This window comes from Lissotriton vulgaris, unplaced genomic scaffold (assembly GCF_964263255.1).
Source record: "Lissotriton vulgaris unplaced genomic scaffold, aLisVul1.2 SCAFFOLD_3097, whole genome shotgun sequence".
NCBI classification, from domain to species: Eukaryota; Metazoa; Chordata; class Amphibia; order Caudata; family Salamandridae; genus Lissotriton; species Lissotriton vulgaris.
Genome location: NW_028253474.1, coordinates 161577 through 181800, shown reverse-complemented (window position 1 = coordinate 181800; position 20224 = coordinate 161577). Strand labels below are relative to the sequence as shown.

General features: G+C 48.9%; 1 protein-coding gene across 1 annotated transcript in view; it reads right to left on the bottom strand.

Annotated features, from left to right (window-relative positions):
* LOC147660957 (laminin subunit alpha-5-like) overlaps positions 1 to 20224 on the bottom strand; it is a gene marked incomplete at its 3' end in the record, with an annotated part of 218421 nt that overhangs the window by 80965 nt on the left and 117232 nt on the right. Inside the window, exon 10 of the mRNA XM_086951410.1 lies at positions 4900 to 5034. Within this exon, the coding sequence (XP_086807536.1) occupies positions 4900 to 5034 (135 nt within the window). The remainder of the gene's footprint in view (positions 1 to 4899; positions 5035 to 20224) is intronic.

Here is a 20224-nt window from a genome sequence, read left to right as displayed (position 1 = left end):
TCGTTATCTCAGGCCATTTCGAGTACCGGTCCACCATGACACACACGTACTTTTGGACTCCCCGTATGTCCAGAACCGGGCCCAAGATGTCCACGCTCAGTTCCTCCCAGGGGTTCTTTGGCAGTTCAAACTTTCCCAGTTCGGGGCGGAGTGGTTTAAGGGCTTTATCGGCCCCTTGGCATCTACTGCAGTTTCTTACGTGCCTTTCTGCTCTCAAGTCCATTCCCGGCCACCATTAGTCTTGTCTGGCCCTCAATCTTAGTTTGCAGATTCCAAGATGCCCCTCGTGGAGTGTGTCTAACAGTCTGTTGATGATGTTCGCGGGTGGTATTACCTTCTCACCCCTGTGCACAAACACTCCCTTGTCGTCCATCGACAGTTCTTCTCTGATTTCATAGTAGGGTTTAAGTTCCACCCCGAGTATTCTCTTCTCAGGCCATCCTTGGGTAACGAATTTCTTCACTTCCTTCAACGCCAAATCCTCGTCGTATGCCTGTCTCCATTCTGGGAGGCTGATGGAGGCCTCCTGATCCTCGTGAGTGCCACCCATTCCTCCGTTCCTGCATTGTTCTCTTCACTTGGTTCCATGGCGGCTGCCCTGCTTAGGTAATCTGCCACTCTGTTCTTGTTTCCTGGTATGTGCTCTACGTCGTACCTGAACTCTAGTAATTTCAGTGACATTTTGGAAATCCTGGGTGTAGCCTCGGCGTGTCCACTCGACGTTAGCACCTTCAGCAGGGGTTTATGATCCGTTCTCAGTAGAAACCGTGTGCCCCACAGAAATTGTCTGAACCTCGATGTAGCCCACACCACTGCCAACATCTCCTTCTCTATTACGCTGTACCGCTTCTCGGTGTCCGACAGCTTGCGTGATGCAAAGCTTATAGTGTCTATTTGTCCTTGTCCCCTGTCCTGCATAAGGACCGCCCCCAGTCCTTTATCGCTGGCGTCCGTGGTCAGAACTGTTCTCCCTTGGGGGTCGTACCCTTGGAGTGGAATGGCCACAGTGATTGCCTTCTTGACTGCTTCAAATTCACCTTGTGCCTCTTCTGACCATTGAAACTCTGTGTTATCTCTTGTCAGTTGCCTCATGTGGTGGGTCCTTGAGGCGAAATGTTGCACAAACTTCCTGTAATATTCGGCCATGCCGATGAATGACCTGACTTCGTCTTTATTGGTAGGTGGGGGTGCATCGCAGATTGCCTTGACATTTTCAGCCTTTGGGGTCACTCCCTCTACCCCTATTTCATGTCCCAGGTACGTCACTGATGCCATTCCAATGCGGCACTTGGACCATTCCGCCGTGAGGCCTTTCCCTTCCAAGATCTGTAGCACCTTCTCAAGCTTTGCGTCGTGGTCTGGCTTGTCTCGGCCCATTACCAGGATGTCGTCCTGGAAGTACTGGACACCAGTAGTTTTCTGAAAGAGCTGGTGCATTAACTTCTGGAAGACCGCTGCCGCTGAGGCCAACCCGAATGGCATGCGGTGAAATTGATAACATCCAAACAGGGTGATAAACGATGTGAGATGGCGGCTCTCCGGATGTAGGGCAATTTGGTGGTAGGCCGAGGTCAAATCGATGGTGGAGTACCATTTGATGCCCCGGGTGCTAGCCAGCATCTCCTCAATTCTTGGCAGAGGGAACTTTTCCACCACAATGTTCTTATTGAGCTCCCTGAGGTCCACGCACAGCCTGACCTTTCCGCTTGGTTTTTTAACTACCACCAATGGCGCCAGCCATTCCGCGCACGTGATGGGCTCGATGATCCCTTTCCTTTCCAGGTCCTGGAGTTCTTCTTGGACTGCCTCCCGTACCGCAATGGGGATATTCCTGGCCCTGTGAGCCACGGGTACTGCCTTGTCTTTCAGAATTATTTTGTGCGAGAATTTCTCTAGCTTCCCCACCGTGCCTCCAAACACCCTAGGGAACGCGTTTCTCCATTTGTCCAGGTCCGGCCATGTTCCTTGTTCCGTTAACAAGATCTGTTCCCTGCCTCCAGGATCTAGCTTGATGCCTAGGTCGCCCTGGTCCAGCCACCCCAGCACAGAGGGACCTTTCTCTGATACATAGAGTTTGCAGTAGGCAGATCGGCCCCGGAACTCGAATTTCAGCGGCCGAAAACCCGCCATTGGAATGCGGTCCCCGTTGTATGTGACTGGGCGGATGTCCAGTCTCTCCAGTTCCGGGCCTAATCGTGGTGCAAACTTCTCCTCCCACACTGCCCTCTGGACGATGGTGTACGGTGAGCCGGTATCGGCCACCACGCTGATCATGATTCCTCCTATGGCCATCTCCAAGACAGGTTTCATGGTTCTTTTGCCATCGATGCTCATTATTTGTCCATCCACTCCCAGTACCTGATCATATATGCATAATACCGTGACCACATCTTCCTCCGTTGCCTCCTCCTGGGTGTCGCTGTCGTGGCCAACTAATCTCACCATGCTTTTGGAGGCCTTTTTTCTGCACACCTTCTCATAGTGTCCGATTATTCCACAGTACATGCATTTGGCGCGAAACGCCGGACATTTCCTATCGTGCGCTTCGTGTGCCCAGTTTCCGCACCTGTAGCATGGCTTCCGGTTGGTTCCCGCCTGCTTTCCTGGCAGACCACCATTGCTGCTCCACCTGGTGTTACTTCTGTCTACTGCCTTTTTTGTCTGGTGGTCCTTACGGGACTCCTCCTCGTCCACCTTGTTTACCATGGCGCTGGACGCCGTCTCTTTCTTTGTTGCGTCCGCACACCTCCTTGCCAGTTCTGCCCTCTTAACAATGACCATCACGTCTTTCAGGGTAGTGTCTCCGCTGGCCCACAGCTTGTCTTGTATGGATGTGCATGTGGTGTGCATCACCACTTGGTCCTTTATGAACTCTTCTTCCCAATTGTCATACTTGCACGTGGCTGCCAGCCGTTTTAATGCTGCCACGTACTCTTCTACTGTCTCTCCTGGGCGTTGCTTTCTTTGTTGGAAGTTAAATCTGTCCACCGACACACACACAGACGGTCTGAAATGTTCATTGAGGTCGTCGATCGCATGAGCATACACGTCATCGTCTGTGCTGTTTCTTTGCTTCGGCACCAAGCTTTTGTAGACCCTCAACTTTTCGGGGCCTAAGTTCAATAGCAAGATGCGTTTCTTCCTCGATGGTTTAAATGTCTCTTCGTTCTCATCTTCCAGGACCCCGATGAAGTTGTCGATATACTCTCTCCAGTCCTCCCACTTCATCAGCGGTTCTCCCGGTCTGGGCAGAAACTGCACCGGCGCCGTCGCGTATCCTGTTTGCGCGCTCATCCTTTCGCTCTTGATCGTGGGCTGGTGGCTCGTTTGGCCTCTGGGGCTTCCCGGCGCGCTGTCTTGTTCTTCCTTATCTGCGTGGTCCTGGGGACTACCTGTGCCAGCCCCCTCGCTCTTTACCAGGATATCCAGCTTGTTTCTTCGACTCGGTGGACGCTGGCCTTATATGGCGCACTTCTTGCCGTGTCTTCTTCGGTTTGCACCGTCGTTCGACCCCTTGGGATCTCCGGGTTGTTTGGCCCTGCCGCGCTCTTTAGGGTACCTGCTAGGTGGTTGCCGTCGGTGTTTGCTGTGGGGGGGTAGGGATCGGCTATCCCATCCTCGTCGCCATTGTAATGTTCTGATTTCCCCCCAAAGATGACGCTGCAACCTTGGTGCTAGTTCAACCGTGCTTTATTAGATACGTCTATCCCTAAACAGCGCCGAGCCTCAACTGCCAGTACCGGCTCTTCGCGCCAATGATTTACGCAGCGCGCGCAGCCTTACGCGGGCATGGCACGTCACGTGGCTTACGTGACGTGCGTACACTAGAGCGCGCTACTACACTACCCACCCTACGTTCAGATCCTAAACTCTGAGAGTCTTTTAATATAACAGAACATGGAAGAGATTCACCAAACACAGGAAGTGCACGTGTGAACTTTACTTTGTGTACTTTATGCCTACCTACGAACCTAGCTAACAATTGTTTAGTCATTGAAGTGCATTCCTTTCCAACTCATGCATTTACTATTCATGTCATGTTGTCTATACATTTAAGTATATTATTCTCATATGTTGCTGATCTATGTTTATTTCTCTAACTCTATGTGTACTCTAATTTACGCACCTGCACGCATGCACAGAATAAGGTAAATGCTGGAATTATGTGCAGACGGGGAGTGCTTTAGGGCATGCAGCGGCGGCGGGATGGCAGGGCGGGAGCATTGCAACGCTATGCAATATTGTGGAGTTTCAGTTAGGAAGCACACCGTTGTTACTTTTGAATATGCAGAAAAGTTTACAAGGAGTACAATTTGGGGGAAATCCTTCCCGCAAAAGAAAATTTAAAACAAACAGAATATTTACAAAATAGTACCAATTTTCGAGTAAAGGTTTTTACAGTCCATTACAGGTTATAGGGAAGTAACAAATATTTTAAAATGCATAAAAGTTATTAAGGAAATTAACAAAATCGGAGTTGGTATTTAAGATGTTATCAACAGTACCGACTATTTTTACACTTCGACTTTCACTAAGAAACAAGGAGAAAGGTGGCAAATTCGGATTTCGTTTTCGCATTTGGTTCTCCAAAAATCTGATCTAATTTGACCTTTTAAAATCAATAAATTTTATTTTTTCTGAGCCTAGAAAGCCTAATAAAGCGTGTTGCAAGAGCAAGTGTATTGGGCACATGCTTTCTAATATACAAATAGCAGGATAACTTGGGGGCTCTCAGTAGAAGAGTGACAAAAAGGCCACAACTGCGAGACAATGTTAGCTTTCAAACTGTATATTACTCATATCATATGTAAGCTTACACTAATGCAGTATAACTGTGCATAAGCCATGTAAAGCAAAAACCTCACAATCACTGAACGTGTTAGATAAATAAGTACTTACGGATGCAATCGGGATAGCTGTAATAGCCTGGTGCACACTGATTGCAGGTTAGGCCACCATAGCTTGCATGACACCGGCACTGCCCTGTAGGACTACAATAGTTGTCTGTTGAACCATATACATCACAGTTGCACTCTGTGAAAAAATACAAGATGCGTGGATCTGAATGGTGTTGCATTATGGACAACAATTACTGTACACACTGAAAAATATGAGGACTAATCCCTGCAAGGGAATACAAAACACATGATTCAGCCAGATAGGAAGTAGTAAGATGGAGGCCTCAGTCAAAAGTAATGTCTCAATTTTTTTTTGAGTGGGCCTCTGTGTGGATTTTCACTTCGACATGAAGGAGCCGTGCACCAACCTGGTTTCTTTTTGAGTTTCAAAAAGAAAATCTTGGAGCGTGAATTTCTTTTTGAAAATAAAAAAGATAATGCCCCCATCGGCATGAGAGTCATCTCCAAAGGCGAGGGGGCATTTTTTGTTTTTTTACTGTCCCTCACCACCAGGGTTTGCTTGGCGGAGAAGACAGTAAAACATGGGTATATGTCTTCCCATAGTAATTGGGCGGAACAACATGCAACTGTTCCAAAAATATCGGCCCGTTGGGTCCGGAACAACGTGCAGGCAATTCTCCAATGGCCTGAGAAGTTTGGCTACGGTGGTGGCAGATTAGTCAAAGCTAAAACCAAACTATGGTCCGCCCAGATATAAACAGGGTGGGTGGACCACTATGTCGGTGGGGAGGGACCTTCGCAGTGCTTAATTTGTAAAATATGAAGTGCAGGTGCTCACAGTCTTTAACGAGGCGACAACCACTTCCCGAGTTCGTCCCACTCCCTCCAGTGGCCCAAACCACTTCCCTTTATTGGCTCCACCCACACCAACAAGCCTCAACACATCAGAGTCACCTCCTCACTTATTGAGTTCTGCAAGAAGATGAAGGGCTGGCTCTTCACAAAAGCAACTCAGGCACCTCACACCTACACACCTGCCCAAATCCCTGGATACCCTCCTGGGTGATTAGTGTGCTATACAAATCAATATAACATAATATAACATATTGGAAGGCTATGACAAAAACTTAAAAGTGAACTCAAATTAGAGAAAGGTAATTTGAGGCAGCTTTGCAAACAAAAGAAAATGTGCTTGCACTGCGCTGTTTAAAAGAAAGAAAAGAATGAAGGAAGGAAAACATTAAAGAAGGCAGTAATAAATGCAGGCATGAAGAGAAGCACTGGAGTAAGGAAATAAATAAGTAATGGATGAAAGAAGGAGGAAATAAGAAAAGAATGTGAAAGGAAGAAATGAAGGGATAGAGGGAGAAACACATCATGTATGTTTGTAAAGCACATATTCACCAGAGGGGGCCTTGACACCAAATTAAAAATGTTGTTACCCAGCTCAATGGCACTAATTGTATCTAAAGATAAAAGACTGAGTGGCCACACCAAGATTTCAATGTATGACCCAGAGATAGAACATAGATTCCTGGAGCAGATATAAACATATATGCAAGAAGGAAAAAATTAAAAGGGAGAGTGAGTTAGGAGGAGAGGTCTAAAAGCAAAGATAGATGCAGTAGACAATGTGAAGAGAAATGTGGAAAGCAGAGATTGGATTTGCAAGATTGGAGTGGAACATGATGCGAAGGAAAAGTGAAAAGAGGAGAAAGGCAAGGGAAGAAAAGCGAACAGTGGGGAGCGTGTGAGAGCAGAGTGGAAGGGAAAGATGGAAAAGTGAACAATGAAAAGCATTTAATGAGGGGAGGTGGCGATTTAGAGAAAATGCAGTTGTAGGGCAGAAAGTGAAGTAAGATTGGAGAAAAGTGAAGGAGTGAGGTGTGAAGGGCAGGAAGAAAAAAAGCAGATACTGCTTTATTAAATATACAGTCATTAATTATGTAAGTTGAGAGGTGACAGGAGTGTATCATTCTTGGCCTGTCTCATCAATGCACAGTAGTGTTGTCCAAGACACACAATAGCGATTATTTAACTGTGTAAAAGTTTTATGCCATAAAAAGATGTTTTGTTACGTTACAATAGGTATTCCTGATAAAACATAATAAAGTGTCACTTATACCATTGGGGTTTCGCCTTGATGGAGAACCACACTCTCATGCTTCAAACAAATAGTTCTATTACATGATCAGATTATAAATCTCAAAATCCCACTGCCGCCTATTTTCAAATGAAGTCAGACATTCAACTCCATTCAGACAGGCTTCCACACATACTTTTTAACTAATAAAGCACGAAATTCAACTGAGTCTGCCACCTGTGCTATATGAGGATTGTAATTTATGATCAGTGTGTAACAAAAGGACGTCTGTGACAAAACACAGAAACCCACTGAGCTATCCACATTATATAGTTCTGTCATCTGCATGGTACATGTTCTACATTACCCCTCTGTGCTACAGTCAAAACTTCAACTAGACAAAAGTCTGATCTCTCTCCAACAGGGACATAAGGCTGTAAGTATTCAGCAGGGGTTTACAGGACATGGGTCTTTGGAGGTGAATAGAAGGTGTGGGGCAATAGAGCTCAGCAGGCCTGTGGGGGTGGGGGAGGTACAGAGCACCCAACACAGCCTATCCCCTCTGATAGAATGTTTTGAATCAATGCTACTTTTCTCCAGGTCAAAGCTGAGAAATTCCCTGTGTATCCTCTCTCTGGTTAGGGGGTAATTGAGAAAGCCTCCTGGTTTGAGTGGCCAAGACTGAGAAGGGCTTTGTGGTCTCAAGAGCGAACTCAAAGTATGGATACTCAGGGCCCCGTGCATGCTTTAATACAAAGCGATGGGTGGGAGGGGTGCTCTGATAGTGAAAGAGGGAGTCAAGGGGTACTGTAACAGGAGTGAGCGAGTGTTGTTGCAGGGAGGCGCATTGTGAAACAGAGGGGAAGGGGACTGTAAGCAGAGGGGCACTGAGATACAGGTGAGAAAGGCACTGTGGAGAGACAGGCACTGGGATAGTGGGAGAAGGCGACTGTGGAGAGAGGAGCACTGTCGGAGGTAGCAGTGGGGCACAGTCACAGTGGCAGGGATGGGAGGTGTTCTTCAAGGTGCGTGTGGCTGCAACAATGCCCATTGCAGAAGGGAGAGGACGGGTCTTATAGAGACAAGATGGTACTGGGACAGGTAGGAGCATGGTACTAATACACTGACTGACAGGAAAAATGTTTTCAATTTTAACCCACCCTCAGCTGCTTCCCGTATTTTGTTATTATGCTGGAAGGTCTTGCCTGGGCTCCTGAGGCAGGCAACTACTGGGCAGTTTCCTGCGGGTACTACTATGCAGGAATTTATTGATGGTGTCCCACGGCCAAGCACTATTCTGTCATCTGTAGGATAACAGTTGTGACATTATTAAAATAACGCACACACAACTTACCTAACCTTGCAGCTTTGGCTACACTGGAAAGCGCAGACTGCTGGGTAGCGCAGCTGAAATTATACTCCCAGTTCATCGTTCGTGCAGTTTATACTGCACATGACACAACACACCTGCCGTTCCCCCATGCTGAATACCAGGCACTGGTGCGCGCAAAAGCAAGCACACTAGCAGCATCCAGCAAATCTGAACGTACAGATGCACAAGCCTTGCTCAAGGCTCGGGCTTTTAAATGGCCTGTGCACAGTGCTGGTTGTGCATGGGAGACAAATTCAATAGACCCGGCCCTGAGAAATAGGTGCCGGTGCTTAGCACCTGAAAGCACCTGCACAAATTAAGCACTGGACCTTCGTCACTATTGCAATGCGGTTCCCTCTCTACCAACATATAAATCAGACCCTAAGTCATCATTTGCCAAGCTATAAATGACACAGGGAAGGAAATGTCATGTAAAAAAGGAAAGAACAAACTCTTACATCTAGGCCTGTTTACAAAGACATCTTATCATTTAGTCAGCATGTGCTAGCTGTGCCTTTTTTTTTTTAATTTTTTAAAACCTTTATTGTGCAGTATCAGCAAACAAATACGGGCCCACAACCATCAGGCCGGCCTCAACATCATGTTAAGCACTTTTGCAAGCTATGCGGCGACTCAGTAGCACCTCAATACAAAATGACAATCAATCTGGGTTACACTGGATATCTTCGTACTACCGAGGAACAGGAGAGAGGAAGGTTAATTTTTTAAAAATTTTAAAGTATTTTTTAAAATATAGAAACTAATAAGGATCAGAGTCCATACCGTCCACCTAAGACATGAGTGGGCAACGTTTATCAGATGAAACCCAACAAGCAAAAAAAAAACCCCTAATCAAAGTAGCGGCATAAGGATACATACAAAAGGATTAACAATCACGAATTATGTTGCATGCCGGTCGCTACCCACCTCGTACCGAACCAACCTACTGACCCAAAGACAGAAATAAGAAGAGAAAAGAGTTTAAGAAAAGAGAAAAAAAATTAAGGCCCATAGAAACTGAAACGGACAAAATAACCCCCCCCCCCTACACACATGCAGAGGCTACGGCCTACCCCCCCCCTAGCAGTGTGCCTGTCGCCCAAAAAAGAGTACCCGAAATATAGACACAGAAAGAAAAGGAAGAAAAGAAAAAGGAATCATATAAAACCGGAGGAGGGCCAAACATATGTGCTCCCGGTCTCCCCAGCCACGCATTTAACCTCCACCCCATGAGCAAGAGTCAACAATAGCAAGCAGCAGTTACAGCATTGAATGGGGAGAGTCATCACATATTGCACAGCCGAATGTGTCGTAGAAACGTTCCAACCCGAGTCTCCGCCAGCCAATCAGCCACCAATCATGAAAAAATCCCTCAGCCCTGGCCTGTTCGTAGAAGTCCCCCTAAACATGGCCCCCGAGGAGAGCCCGCCCCAACCAGAACAAAGGAACAAAATGGCCACACTTGGCAGAGAAGAGGCGTGTGAAAACAAAATGGACGTCGCCTGTCACCAATAGATCCATAGTCCCAAAAGATGAGTGTAGGAGAGTAGGGTCTGCAATCCTATGATCACCCAGATTTTTTGCTTTTGTTTCACTGGTTTACGACTTTCTCTGGCTGTGGGCCTGCCAATCAGACCCACAGCCTGGCTGTTCTCTTTCTAAATTACCTCATGTACCCTAGGTGCATCTACCAATTGGTACTGGGCCACCTTATCAGACCCTGTAACTCAGGGCATAGGTGTACCCAGGGCTGCCAGGGGCTGCAGCATGTATTATGCCACCCCTGGCTGGCCTCCTAAATTTGACACAACTGGCTGCATGACAGCTGGGGCAAAGTCGTGTAATCACCCTTTGCTGTAGGTGTAGTATACCTAACCCTAAAATGGACACACAGATTCCTATCAGTCACTCCTATGGCAGGCCTTGACAATCCTGAAGGCAGAGTGCTTGGAATCGTGTGAGATGGTGCTCTGGCATGAGCTGAGCCTGTCTGCAGCTTGCGGAATCAAGTCCTAATAGCTGTTCCATGATATCGCATACCATATACTCTTAAGTGCATTATAATCCTCGCGGTTAAATGCTATCTTTGGTATTGCTTTATCAAAACATGTCGAGTAAGGTGTCATACGAATTGGAATACTAACCCCTCGCCAATTCTGGCGACGGGGTTAGCATTCCACCCTTCTAGAGGGACACGACATGTATGTAACTGTGAACCCCGGTTAAAGTTAACTGAAGCCTCAGCTCCACAAAATGGATGCTGCCACCACAGACACGAGTCTGACCTCCTGCTGCTGGGAGTCCTTCCAGCGAGGGAGGCCTGGACAAAGGGTTTCCTGTCCGGGGCGGTGCTAGCACCGTCCCAGACATGGTTTTGTGTATCCTGGGTAGGCAGGGCTTTTCAGGAAGGTGACTGCTGAGTGGCACCCCGGTGCTCACTACGCATAGGCCAGTCAGAACCAGTTCCAGGGGCACACCAGCCCCTGGCCTGGGGAAGTCCGGCAGGGGAGAGGGGTGTAACCACCCCCCTCCTGGTCCCACCCATAGGCAGGACCTAGTCACCGGGTCAGCCCCCTTTTTTAGTATAAAGATAGGAGCGGGCCCCCTGTTCAAATTAGATCATCTTTGGAATCAAGATACCACTTTCTTCGAAAGGACTTCACGATTTCTTCTTCAAGATTCTCCCTTGTGGCTAAGGAGTAGTCACCCTGCATCAAGCGGGCACCATCCTAAAGAACACTGCGGTCTGCTGCAAGTCCTTCATCACGAATCCGACGACCCAGCTCGACGAGACCCGGCTTCCCTGGCACCTCTGACCTCTACTCACCTCTACAGCCAAGCTGAGAACCGTGAGTTCGACGAGACCTCGAGGGACCGACGATCGCCAAGACTGCACGACATCTTTACTGCAAGCCCACCGTGTCCTCCACTGGTGAGTGCTTTGGGGTCCGAGAAGCCCTGACCCTGCGCAGCTCCAGCACCCAAGGTCAGCCTCCCTGCATCTCCACGATCTGCGTGGGGCCCTTCTGCTGTTTGCTGTGCACCGCGTTGTTTGGTTACTAGCCGGCTGGCTTGTGGCCTTCTGAACGACGCCCAACGACTTCACGACTGCTGGTCTGGTTGCTCCAGACTGGCCCTTGCTTCCTTCTTCAAGAGAGGCACCCCGGACCCTCCTGGTCCACTCCAGACGCCATTTTAGGTCCACCGCGTGGGCTTGAATTTGCCAAGGCTTTGTTGCCCAATCCTGGGTCCAGCGACGCCGACAGCTTCTATCTTCGTGGGACAGCTCGATCCTCCATCCTGGTCGCGGACAACGCCTCCTGGTCCGTGAGATCTTCGAGCTCAAGCGTCACCCACTCACCTTGTCGAGGTGGCTACCATCCGGTGCCCTCCTGGTGCCCACTGACTACTGGCTAGTAGTCTCGAACTTGGTCCCCTCTGCTTTTAGGTGTCATCTATCTTCGAGATCCAGGCTTGGATCCAACTGAACTTTCTTCACTGGTCACCGGCCAGCATCTTTTCTTCCGGCCCCTGGTCCGTCTACGAGGATTCCCGACGTCTTTTCAGACCTATGCAGCTGCAGCCCCTGGGCTAGGTAACTTCGGCATTTCGGTGCCCCAGCATAGCCTCACTATCCAAGGGTCAGAATCTACTTTCGTTTTCTCCCTACCAGGTCGGGTTCGCCCGAGAACACTAACTTTCTACTTCCTAGCTACCATAGACTTTTGTCCGCATCTCGCGTGAGAGTGCACACACTGCACCCGAGTCCCCTAGGCCTCCTAGAAGTAATCTAACGATTCCCTAGTCAAGTCCTAGCGATTCCAAAAGCTATTAGTACTGTACTTACCTGCTAGGAATTTCACATTCCACTTTCAGAGTATATGGTTTTCCGTGCCCCTCGGGCATTTGTATATACTGTGCTAACTTAAGTATTTTTGTAAGAGTTTTGGTTTGTGCTTAGTACCCTGTCCTCATAAAGAGTACAGGGCTGTTGTGATCTTTAATAAATAACTGTTTATTTTCATAACACTTGTGTGGTGTCCTTTCACTTGGTGTTCAAGGGGTATATGTGTGGTAAACAGCTGGCTTAACACGCCCTCTCGAGTCTTTAGCCTTAGACTGCTCGTATCCATGCTACTAGGATAGCTGGTCTATAAGGTTGACTTACAACCAATCATCAATAAGGGTTGCTGGACTGATACATAGTGTTCACTAGAATAGTGAGCACTGCATATCAGGCCACCTTCTCACATTGGTGAGCAGCGGTTGGGATTTGAGCTTGCTGTTGTTTTACCACACGTATCCTAAGAATATCTTGTTGAAAGATCACATAAGTACTTCAGGTACATATAACTAAAGCTTAGAATACTCTGAGTTCTACTGAACCAGCTGTTGCAGCTCCTCAAGGCTTAGCACACCTTGGCTGCAACTCTTAGCAAGGGATCAGTAGGTAAACACATAGTGTAGGTAGGTGCATCACTTACACCACACTAGAAACAGTATGTCGGACAAAGGAGGAAACTCTGAGTCTCCCCTTGTGTCAGTTGACCCTCCACAGGTCATCCCTTCAAGATATACTGTGCTTAGCTTCCATGAGTTACGACAAGTATGTACCTCTAGGAAGATTAAGCAAGGGGCTAACCCCACCACCTCCTTTCTGATTGGTCTCCTAGAGACCTATGATGCCAGAAAGGCTGAGAAACTTCTTAGCCCTTCTAATCCAGAAGGAGGCATGCCTCCCCTTGAGGGAACCAGAGGAGACCCTGACCTCATCCACCTCTCAACTGAGAATGAAGATGTAGAGGATGATGAGGATGAGGATCCCTCTGGGGATGAGGCAGATAAGGGACAGGTAGAAGTCGTAAGACTAAGCAGGTCCAACTTAAGCAAACATGACAGTGGTACTGGGGGACTCCTGGGGCCACTATCAGGTCAGCTTAACATTGGGAATGGACGAGCCAGATCTCTGTCAAGAGGCTCTGGCAGATCCCTTCAAACCAATGGCTCTCACAACTCTTCTCAAAGAGGGATGACTTCCCCTCAGAGGAGAGTGTATGAAGCTAAAGAAAGGGCAGCCAATCTGAGGATTGAAAGGGAAGAACTTGCCCTGGCCAAAGAAAGGCTTGCCTTTGCTAGAGAGCAACAGTTAAGTGGGGCAGTCCCCACTGGTGGCAGCATTGTACCTAGCAATAGGGAAAGGAGTTTTGATACAAAACACCTTGGTAAGATAGTGCCCCCCTTTAAACAAGGGGATGACATCCACAAATGGATTACTGCTTTGGAGAGGGCCTGCACTGTGCAAGGTGTTCCCCCAAGTCAGTGGGCAGCTATCTTGTGGCTCTCCTTTGAAGGTAAAGGAAGAGACAAGCTCCTCACCACAAGGGTAGAGGATGCTAATGATTACCAAGTCTTGAAAAATGCACTGGTTGATGGGTTTGGCCTAACCACTGAGCAGTACAGGGTGCTGTTCAGGGATACCCAGAAAACTCAGTCTCAAGATTGGGCTGACTTTGTAGATTGTGCCACTAAGGCTTTTGAGGGCTGGTTGCTGGGCAGTAAGGTTACTGATTATAAAGGATTGTACAATTTGATGATGAGAGAACAAATTTTAAACAATTGTCAGAACCAGTTGTTGCATCAGCATCTTGTTGACTCAGATCTGACCTCTCCCCAAGAATTGGGAAAGAAGGCAGACAGATGGGTTAGAACAAGAGTTAAACAGAACCAGGGCCAGAATCAAGGTGGTCAGAAGAAAGCAGACCAGAAGGGTAAAGATTCTAAGGGGGAACAAAATGACCAGAAGTCTTCGACAGGTCCCCAACAACCCAAAGAGGGTGGGGTCAGGCTCCCCAAAAGAAGAAAGAAGGCCAATCTAAAAGGTGGTGCCAATACTGTAAAAGTAAAACTCACTGGTTTAGTGAGTGCACCAAGAAAGGAGGAGGGCAGACTCCTGCCACTGCAGCCCCTAAGGCACCTGTGCCCCCTAGTACAGCCAGCAGTGGTAGTGCACCTCCCAAGGGTTTAGTAGGGTTAACCCTGGGTTCTGAGGGGAGTGACAACTTAGTTGGAACTCTTACTCAGGCTGTCCTTGTCAGTACAGGGGATATGGATATGTCCCCTGACATCAGTCCCAATACTTTGGGCAAATACAGACAGACACCTTTCATTAATGGAAAAATGGCTCAGGCCTATAGGGACACTTGTGCCAGTGTCACAATGGTGACACCTAGCTTTGTGGACCCTGGACAGATCATGCCAGGTACAGAATTCCTGGTGACCAATGCAAGCAATGTCACTACCAATCACAGTATGGCAATTGTAGCTTTCTCCTGGGGAGGGGTAACTGGCCAAAAGAAGGTTGTAGTTAGTTCAGACCTCCCAGTGGATTGTTTGTTGGGCAATGATTTGGAGTCATCACAATGGTCAGAAGTGGAGCAGAGGACTCATCTGGAAATGTTAGGCTTGCCAGCACATGTGTTTGCTGTGACCAGGTCACAGGCCAGAAAATGCCCCACTGAACAGGTGCTGGATCCTGGAACAATAGACCAGACACCTTCCAAGAAAAAGAGCAGTAGGGTTAAGGCTGTGCCTTCCCCCTTGCCCCAGGTTGTGGATCAAGTCTCAGAGGAGGCTGACCTACAGGAATTGAGGAAAACTGAGCCTAGAGAGTTTGAACTTGATCAAGTTGAATTCTTGGGTTCAGGGGGACCCTCAAGGGAAGACCTGGGGAAGGACCAGTTAGACTGCCCTTCTCTTGAACCCCTCAGACAGCAGGCTGCTGCTGAGGCTGCTGGGAACGCCACAGGTACCCACAAGGTATACTGGGAAGATGGACTCCTGTACACTGAGTCAAGAGACCCCAAGCCTGGCATGACCAGGAGGCTGGTTGTACCCTTGTCTCAGAGAGGTTTCCTACTTACCTTGGCCCATGAGATTCCCTTAGCAGGTCACTTAGGCCAGACAAAGACTTGGGACAGGCTTGTCTCACACTTTCACTGGCCTCACATGAATGAGGATACCAAGGAGTTTTGTCGCTCCTGTGTCACTTGCCAAGCCAGTGGTAAGTCAGGTGGCACAACAAAGGCCCCCCTTATACCAATGCCTGTGGTGGGGGTGCCCTTTGAAAGAGTGGGGATTGACATTGTTGGTCCAATGGAACCCCAGACAGCATCAGGGCACAAGTTTATACTGGTGGTAGTGGATCATGCCACCAGGTATCCTGAAGCTATTCCACTTAGGACCACCACAGCACCTGTGGTGGCAAGGGCCCTAGTTGGAGTGTTCTCCAGAGTGGGCTTCCCTAAGGAGGTTGTCTCTGACAGAGGTGCAAACTTCATGTCAAGCTACTTAACTGCTATGTGGAAGGAGTGTGGTGTCAATTACAAATTCACTACACCCTATCACCCACAATGCAATGGGCTTGTTGAAAGGTTCAACAGGACCCTAAAAGGGATGATTCATGGACTACCTGAAACACTCAGGCGTAGATGGGATGTCCTGATGCCCTGCCTTCTGTTTGCTTACAGAGAGGTCCCACAAAAGGGGGTTGGCTACAGCCCTTTTGAACTTTTGTATGGGCATCCTGTGAGAGGCCCCTTGTGTTTGGTGAAGGAAGGATGGGAGAGACCTCTCAAAAAGCCTGCAACCAACATAATGGACTATGTACTTGGTCTCCGCTCCAGGATGGCTGAGTATATGGAGAAGGCATCTGAAAACCTTAAGGCCAGTCAAGAACTTCAAAAAGCTTGGCATGACCAAAAGGCTGTCCTGACTGTTTACCAGCCTGGACAGAAGGTGTGGGTGTTGGAGCCAGTGGCCCCAGCAGCACTCAAAGACAAATGGTCTGGGCCCCACACAATTCTTGAGCAAAAGGGAGAGGTCACCTACCTGGTGGACCTTGGAACTCCCAGGAGTCCCCACAGGGTACTCCATGTCAACAGGCTCAAAGCATATGTCGACAGGAAGGACATGAGCTTGCTCATGGCCATAGATGAGGGACAGGAGGAAGAGAGTGACCCTCTCCCAGACCTGCTCACTCAGAATCCTGATGATGGGTCAGTAGATGGTGTTGTCTTTTGCGGCAGCCTCTCTGAGCATCAGCAGAAAGACTGTAAACAGGTTCTTCAGTCTTTCAGACATATGTTCTCTCTGACACCCAGTCAGACCAATTGGTGCACCCATGAGGTTGACACTGGTGACAGCCTGCCAGTCAAGAGTAAAATCTACAGGCAGCCTGGTCATGTTAGAGACTGCATAAAAACTGAAGTGCAGAAAATGTTGGAATTGGGAGTCATTGAACCCTCAGATAGCCCTTGGGCTAGTCCAGTAGTTCTAGTGCCAAAGCCTCACACCCAAGATGGTAAGAGAGAGATGAGGTTTTGCGTAGACTACAGGGGTCTCAATGCAGTCACTAAGACTGATGCCCATCCAATACCAAGGGCAGATGAACTTATAGATAGATTGGCTTCTGCCAACTACTTAAGTACATTTGACTTAACAGCTGGGTATTGGCAAATCAGGTTAGCTGAGGATGCCAAGCCCAAGACAGCATTTTCAACCCCTGGTGGGCATTATCAATTTGTGGTAATGCCCTTTGGTCTGAAAAATGCACCTGCCACCTTCCAAAGGTTGGTGAATCAAGTCCTTACTGGGCTGGATGACTTCTGTGCAGCATATCTAGATGATATTGCTGTCTTTAGCTCCACCTGGGAGGATCACCTGGTCCACCTGAGGAAAGTGTTAGAGGCTCTGCAAGCAGCAGGCCTCACTATCAAGGCCACCAAGTGCCAGATAGGGCAGACACAGGTTGTATACCTGGGCCACCTTGTAGGTGGAGGCCAGGTTCAGCCACTGGAGAGCAAAATACAGTCAATCAGGGACTGGGCTCCTCCAACCACCCAGACTCAGGTTCGAGCTTTCTTGGGCCTGACTGGATACTACAGAAAGTTTGTCAGGAACTATGGTTCCATGGTGACACCATTAAATGAACTGACAAGTAAGAAAATGCCAAAAAAGGTTCAGTGGACAGCAGGCTGTCAAAAAGCATTCGATGACCTAAAGCAGGCCATGTGCACAGCACCTATCCTTAAGAGTCCAGACTACTCCAAACCATTCATTGTCCAAACAGATGCTTCTGAGTTGGGTGTGGGAGCTGTTCTTTCTCAACTGAATTTTGATGGTCAGGATCAGCCCATTGCTTTTATAAGCAGAAGGCTGACCCCCAGAGAGAAGAATTGGTCAGCTATTGAGAGGGAGGCCTTTGCTGTGGTTTGGGCCCTGAAGAAGCTGAGGCCATACTTGTTTGGCACTCACTTCAAGATTCAGACCGACCATAAGCCCCTCTTGTGGCTAAATCAGATGAAGGGTGAAAACCCCAAACTGCTTAGGTGGTCCATTTCCCTACAGGGGATGGACTTTACAGTGGAACATAGACCTGGTACTGATCATGGCAATGCCGAAGGGCTCTCCAGATATTTCCACTTAGAACAAGAAGACTCACCTGGTCAAGGTTAGCTTATTGTCCCAAAGTTTGGGGGGGGGGGTCACATGTAGGAGAGTAGGGTCTGCAATCCTATGATCACCCAGATTTTTTGCTTTTGTTTCACTGGTTTACGACTTTCTCTGGCTGTGGGCCTGCCAATCAGACCCACAGCCTGGCTGTTCTCTTTCTAAATTACCTCATGTACCCTAGGTGCATCTACCAATTGGTACTGGGCCACCTTATCAGACCCTGTAACTCAGGGCATAGGTGTACCCAGGGCTGCCAGGGGCTGCAGCATGTATTATGCCACCCCTGGCTGGCCTCCTAAATTTGACACAACTGGCTGCATGACAGCTGGGGCAAAGTCGTGTAATCACCCTTTGCTGTAGGTGTAGTATACCTAACCCTAAAATGGACACACAGATTCCTATCAGTCACTCCTATGGCAGGCCTTGACAATCCTGAAGGCAGAGTGCTTGGAATCGTGTGAGATGGTGCTCTGGCATGAGCTGAGCCTGTCTGCAGCTTGCGGAATCAAGTCCTAATAGCTGTTCCATGATATTGCATACCATATACTCTTAAGTGCATTATAATCCTCGCGGTTAAATGCTATCTTTGGTATTGCTTTATCAAAACATGTCGAGTAAGGTGTCATACGAATTGGAATACTAACCCCTCGCCAATTCTGGCGACGGGGTTAGCATTCCACCCTTCTAGAGGGACACGACATGTATGTAACTGTGAACCCCGGTTAAAGTTAACTGAAGCCTCAGCTCCACAAAATGGATGCTGCCACCACAGACACGAGTCTGACCTCCTGCTTCTGGGAGTCCTTCCAGCGAGGGAGGCCTGGACAAAGGGTTTCCTGTCCGGGGCGGTGCTAGCACCGTCCCAGACATGGTTTTGTGTATCCTGGGTAGGCAGGGCTTTTCAGGAAGGTGACTGCTGAGTGGCACCCCGGTGCTCACTACGCATAGGCCAGTCAGAACCAGTTCCAGGGGCACACCAGCCCCTGGCCTGGGGAAGTCCGGCAGGGGAGAGGGGTGTAACCACCCCCCTCCTGGTCCCACCCATAGGCAGGACCTAGTCACCGGGTCAGCCCCCTTTTTTAGTATAAAGATAGGAGCGGGCCCCCTGTTCAAATTAGATCATCTTTGGAATCAAGATACCACTTTCTTCGAAAGGACTTCACGATTTCTTCTTCAAGATTCTCCCTTGTGGCTAAGGAGTAGTCACCCTGCATCAAGCGGGCACCATCCTAAAGAACACTGCGGTCTGCTGCAAGTCCTTCATCACGAATCCGACGACCCAGCTCGACGAGACCCGGCTTCCCTGGCACCTCTGACCTCTACTCACCTCTACAGCCAAGCTGAGAACCGTGAGTGCGACGAGACCTCGAGGGACCGACGATCGCCAAGACTGCACGACATCTTTACTGCAAGCCCACCGTGTCCTCCACTGGTGAGTGCTTTGGGGTCCGAGAAGCCCCGACCCTGCGCAGCTCCAGCACCCAAGGTCAGCCTCCCTGCATCTCCACGATCTGCGTGGGGCCCTTCTGCTGTTTGCTGTGCACCGCGTTGTTTGGTTACTAGCCGGCTGGCTTGTGGCCTTCTGAACGACGCCCAACGACTTCACGACTGCTGGTCTGGTTGCTCCAGACTGGCCCTTGCTTCCTTCTTCAAGAGAGGCACCCCGGACCCTCCTGGTCCACTCCAGACGCCATTTTAGGTCCACCGCGTGGGCTTGAATTTGCCAAGGCTTTGTTGCCCAATCCTGGGTCCAGCGACGCCGACAGCTTCTATCTTCGTGGGACAGCTCGATCCTCCATCCTGGTCGCGGACAACGCCTCCTGGTCCGTGAGATCTTCGAGCTCAAGCGTCACCCACTCACCTTGTCGAGGTGGCTACCATCCGGTGCCCTCCTGGTGCCCACTGACTACTGGCTAGTAGTCTCGAACTTGGTCCCCTCTGCTTTCAGGTGTCATCTATCTTCGAGATCCAGGCTTGGATCCAACTGAACTTTCTTCACTGGTCACCGGCCAGCATCTTTTCTTCCGGCCCCTGGTCCGTCTACGAGGATTCCCGACGTCTTTTCAGACCTATGCAGCTGCAGCCCCTGGGCTAGGTAACTTCGGCATTTCGGTGCCCCAGCATAGCCTCACTATCCAAGGGTCAGAATCTACTTTCGTTTTCTCCCTACCAGGTCGGGTTCGCCCGAGAACACTAACTTTCTACTTCCTAGCTACCATAGACTTTTGTCCGCATCTCGCGTGAGAGTGCACACACTGCACCCGAGTCCCCTAGGCCTCCTAGAAGTAATCTAACGATTCCCTAGTCAAGTCCTAGCGATTCCAAAAGCTATTAGTACTGTACTTACCTGCTAGGAATTTCACATTCCACTTTCAGAGTATATGGTTTTCCGTGCCCCTC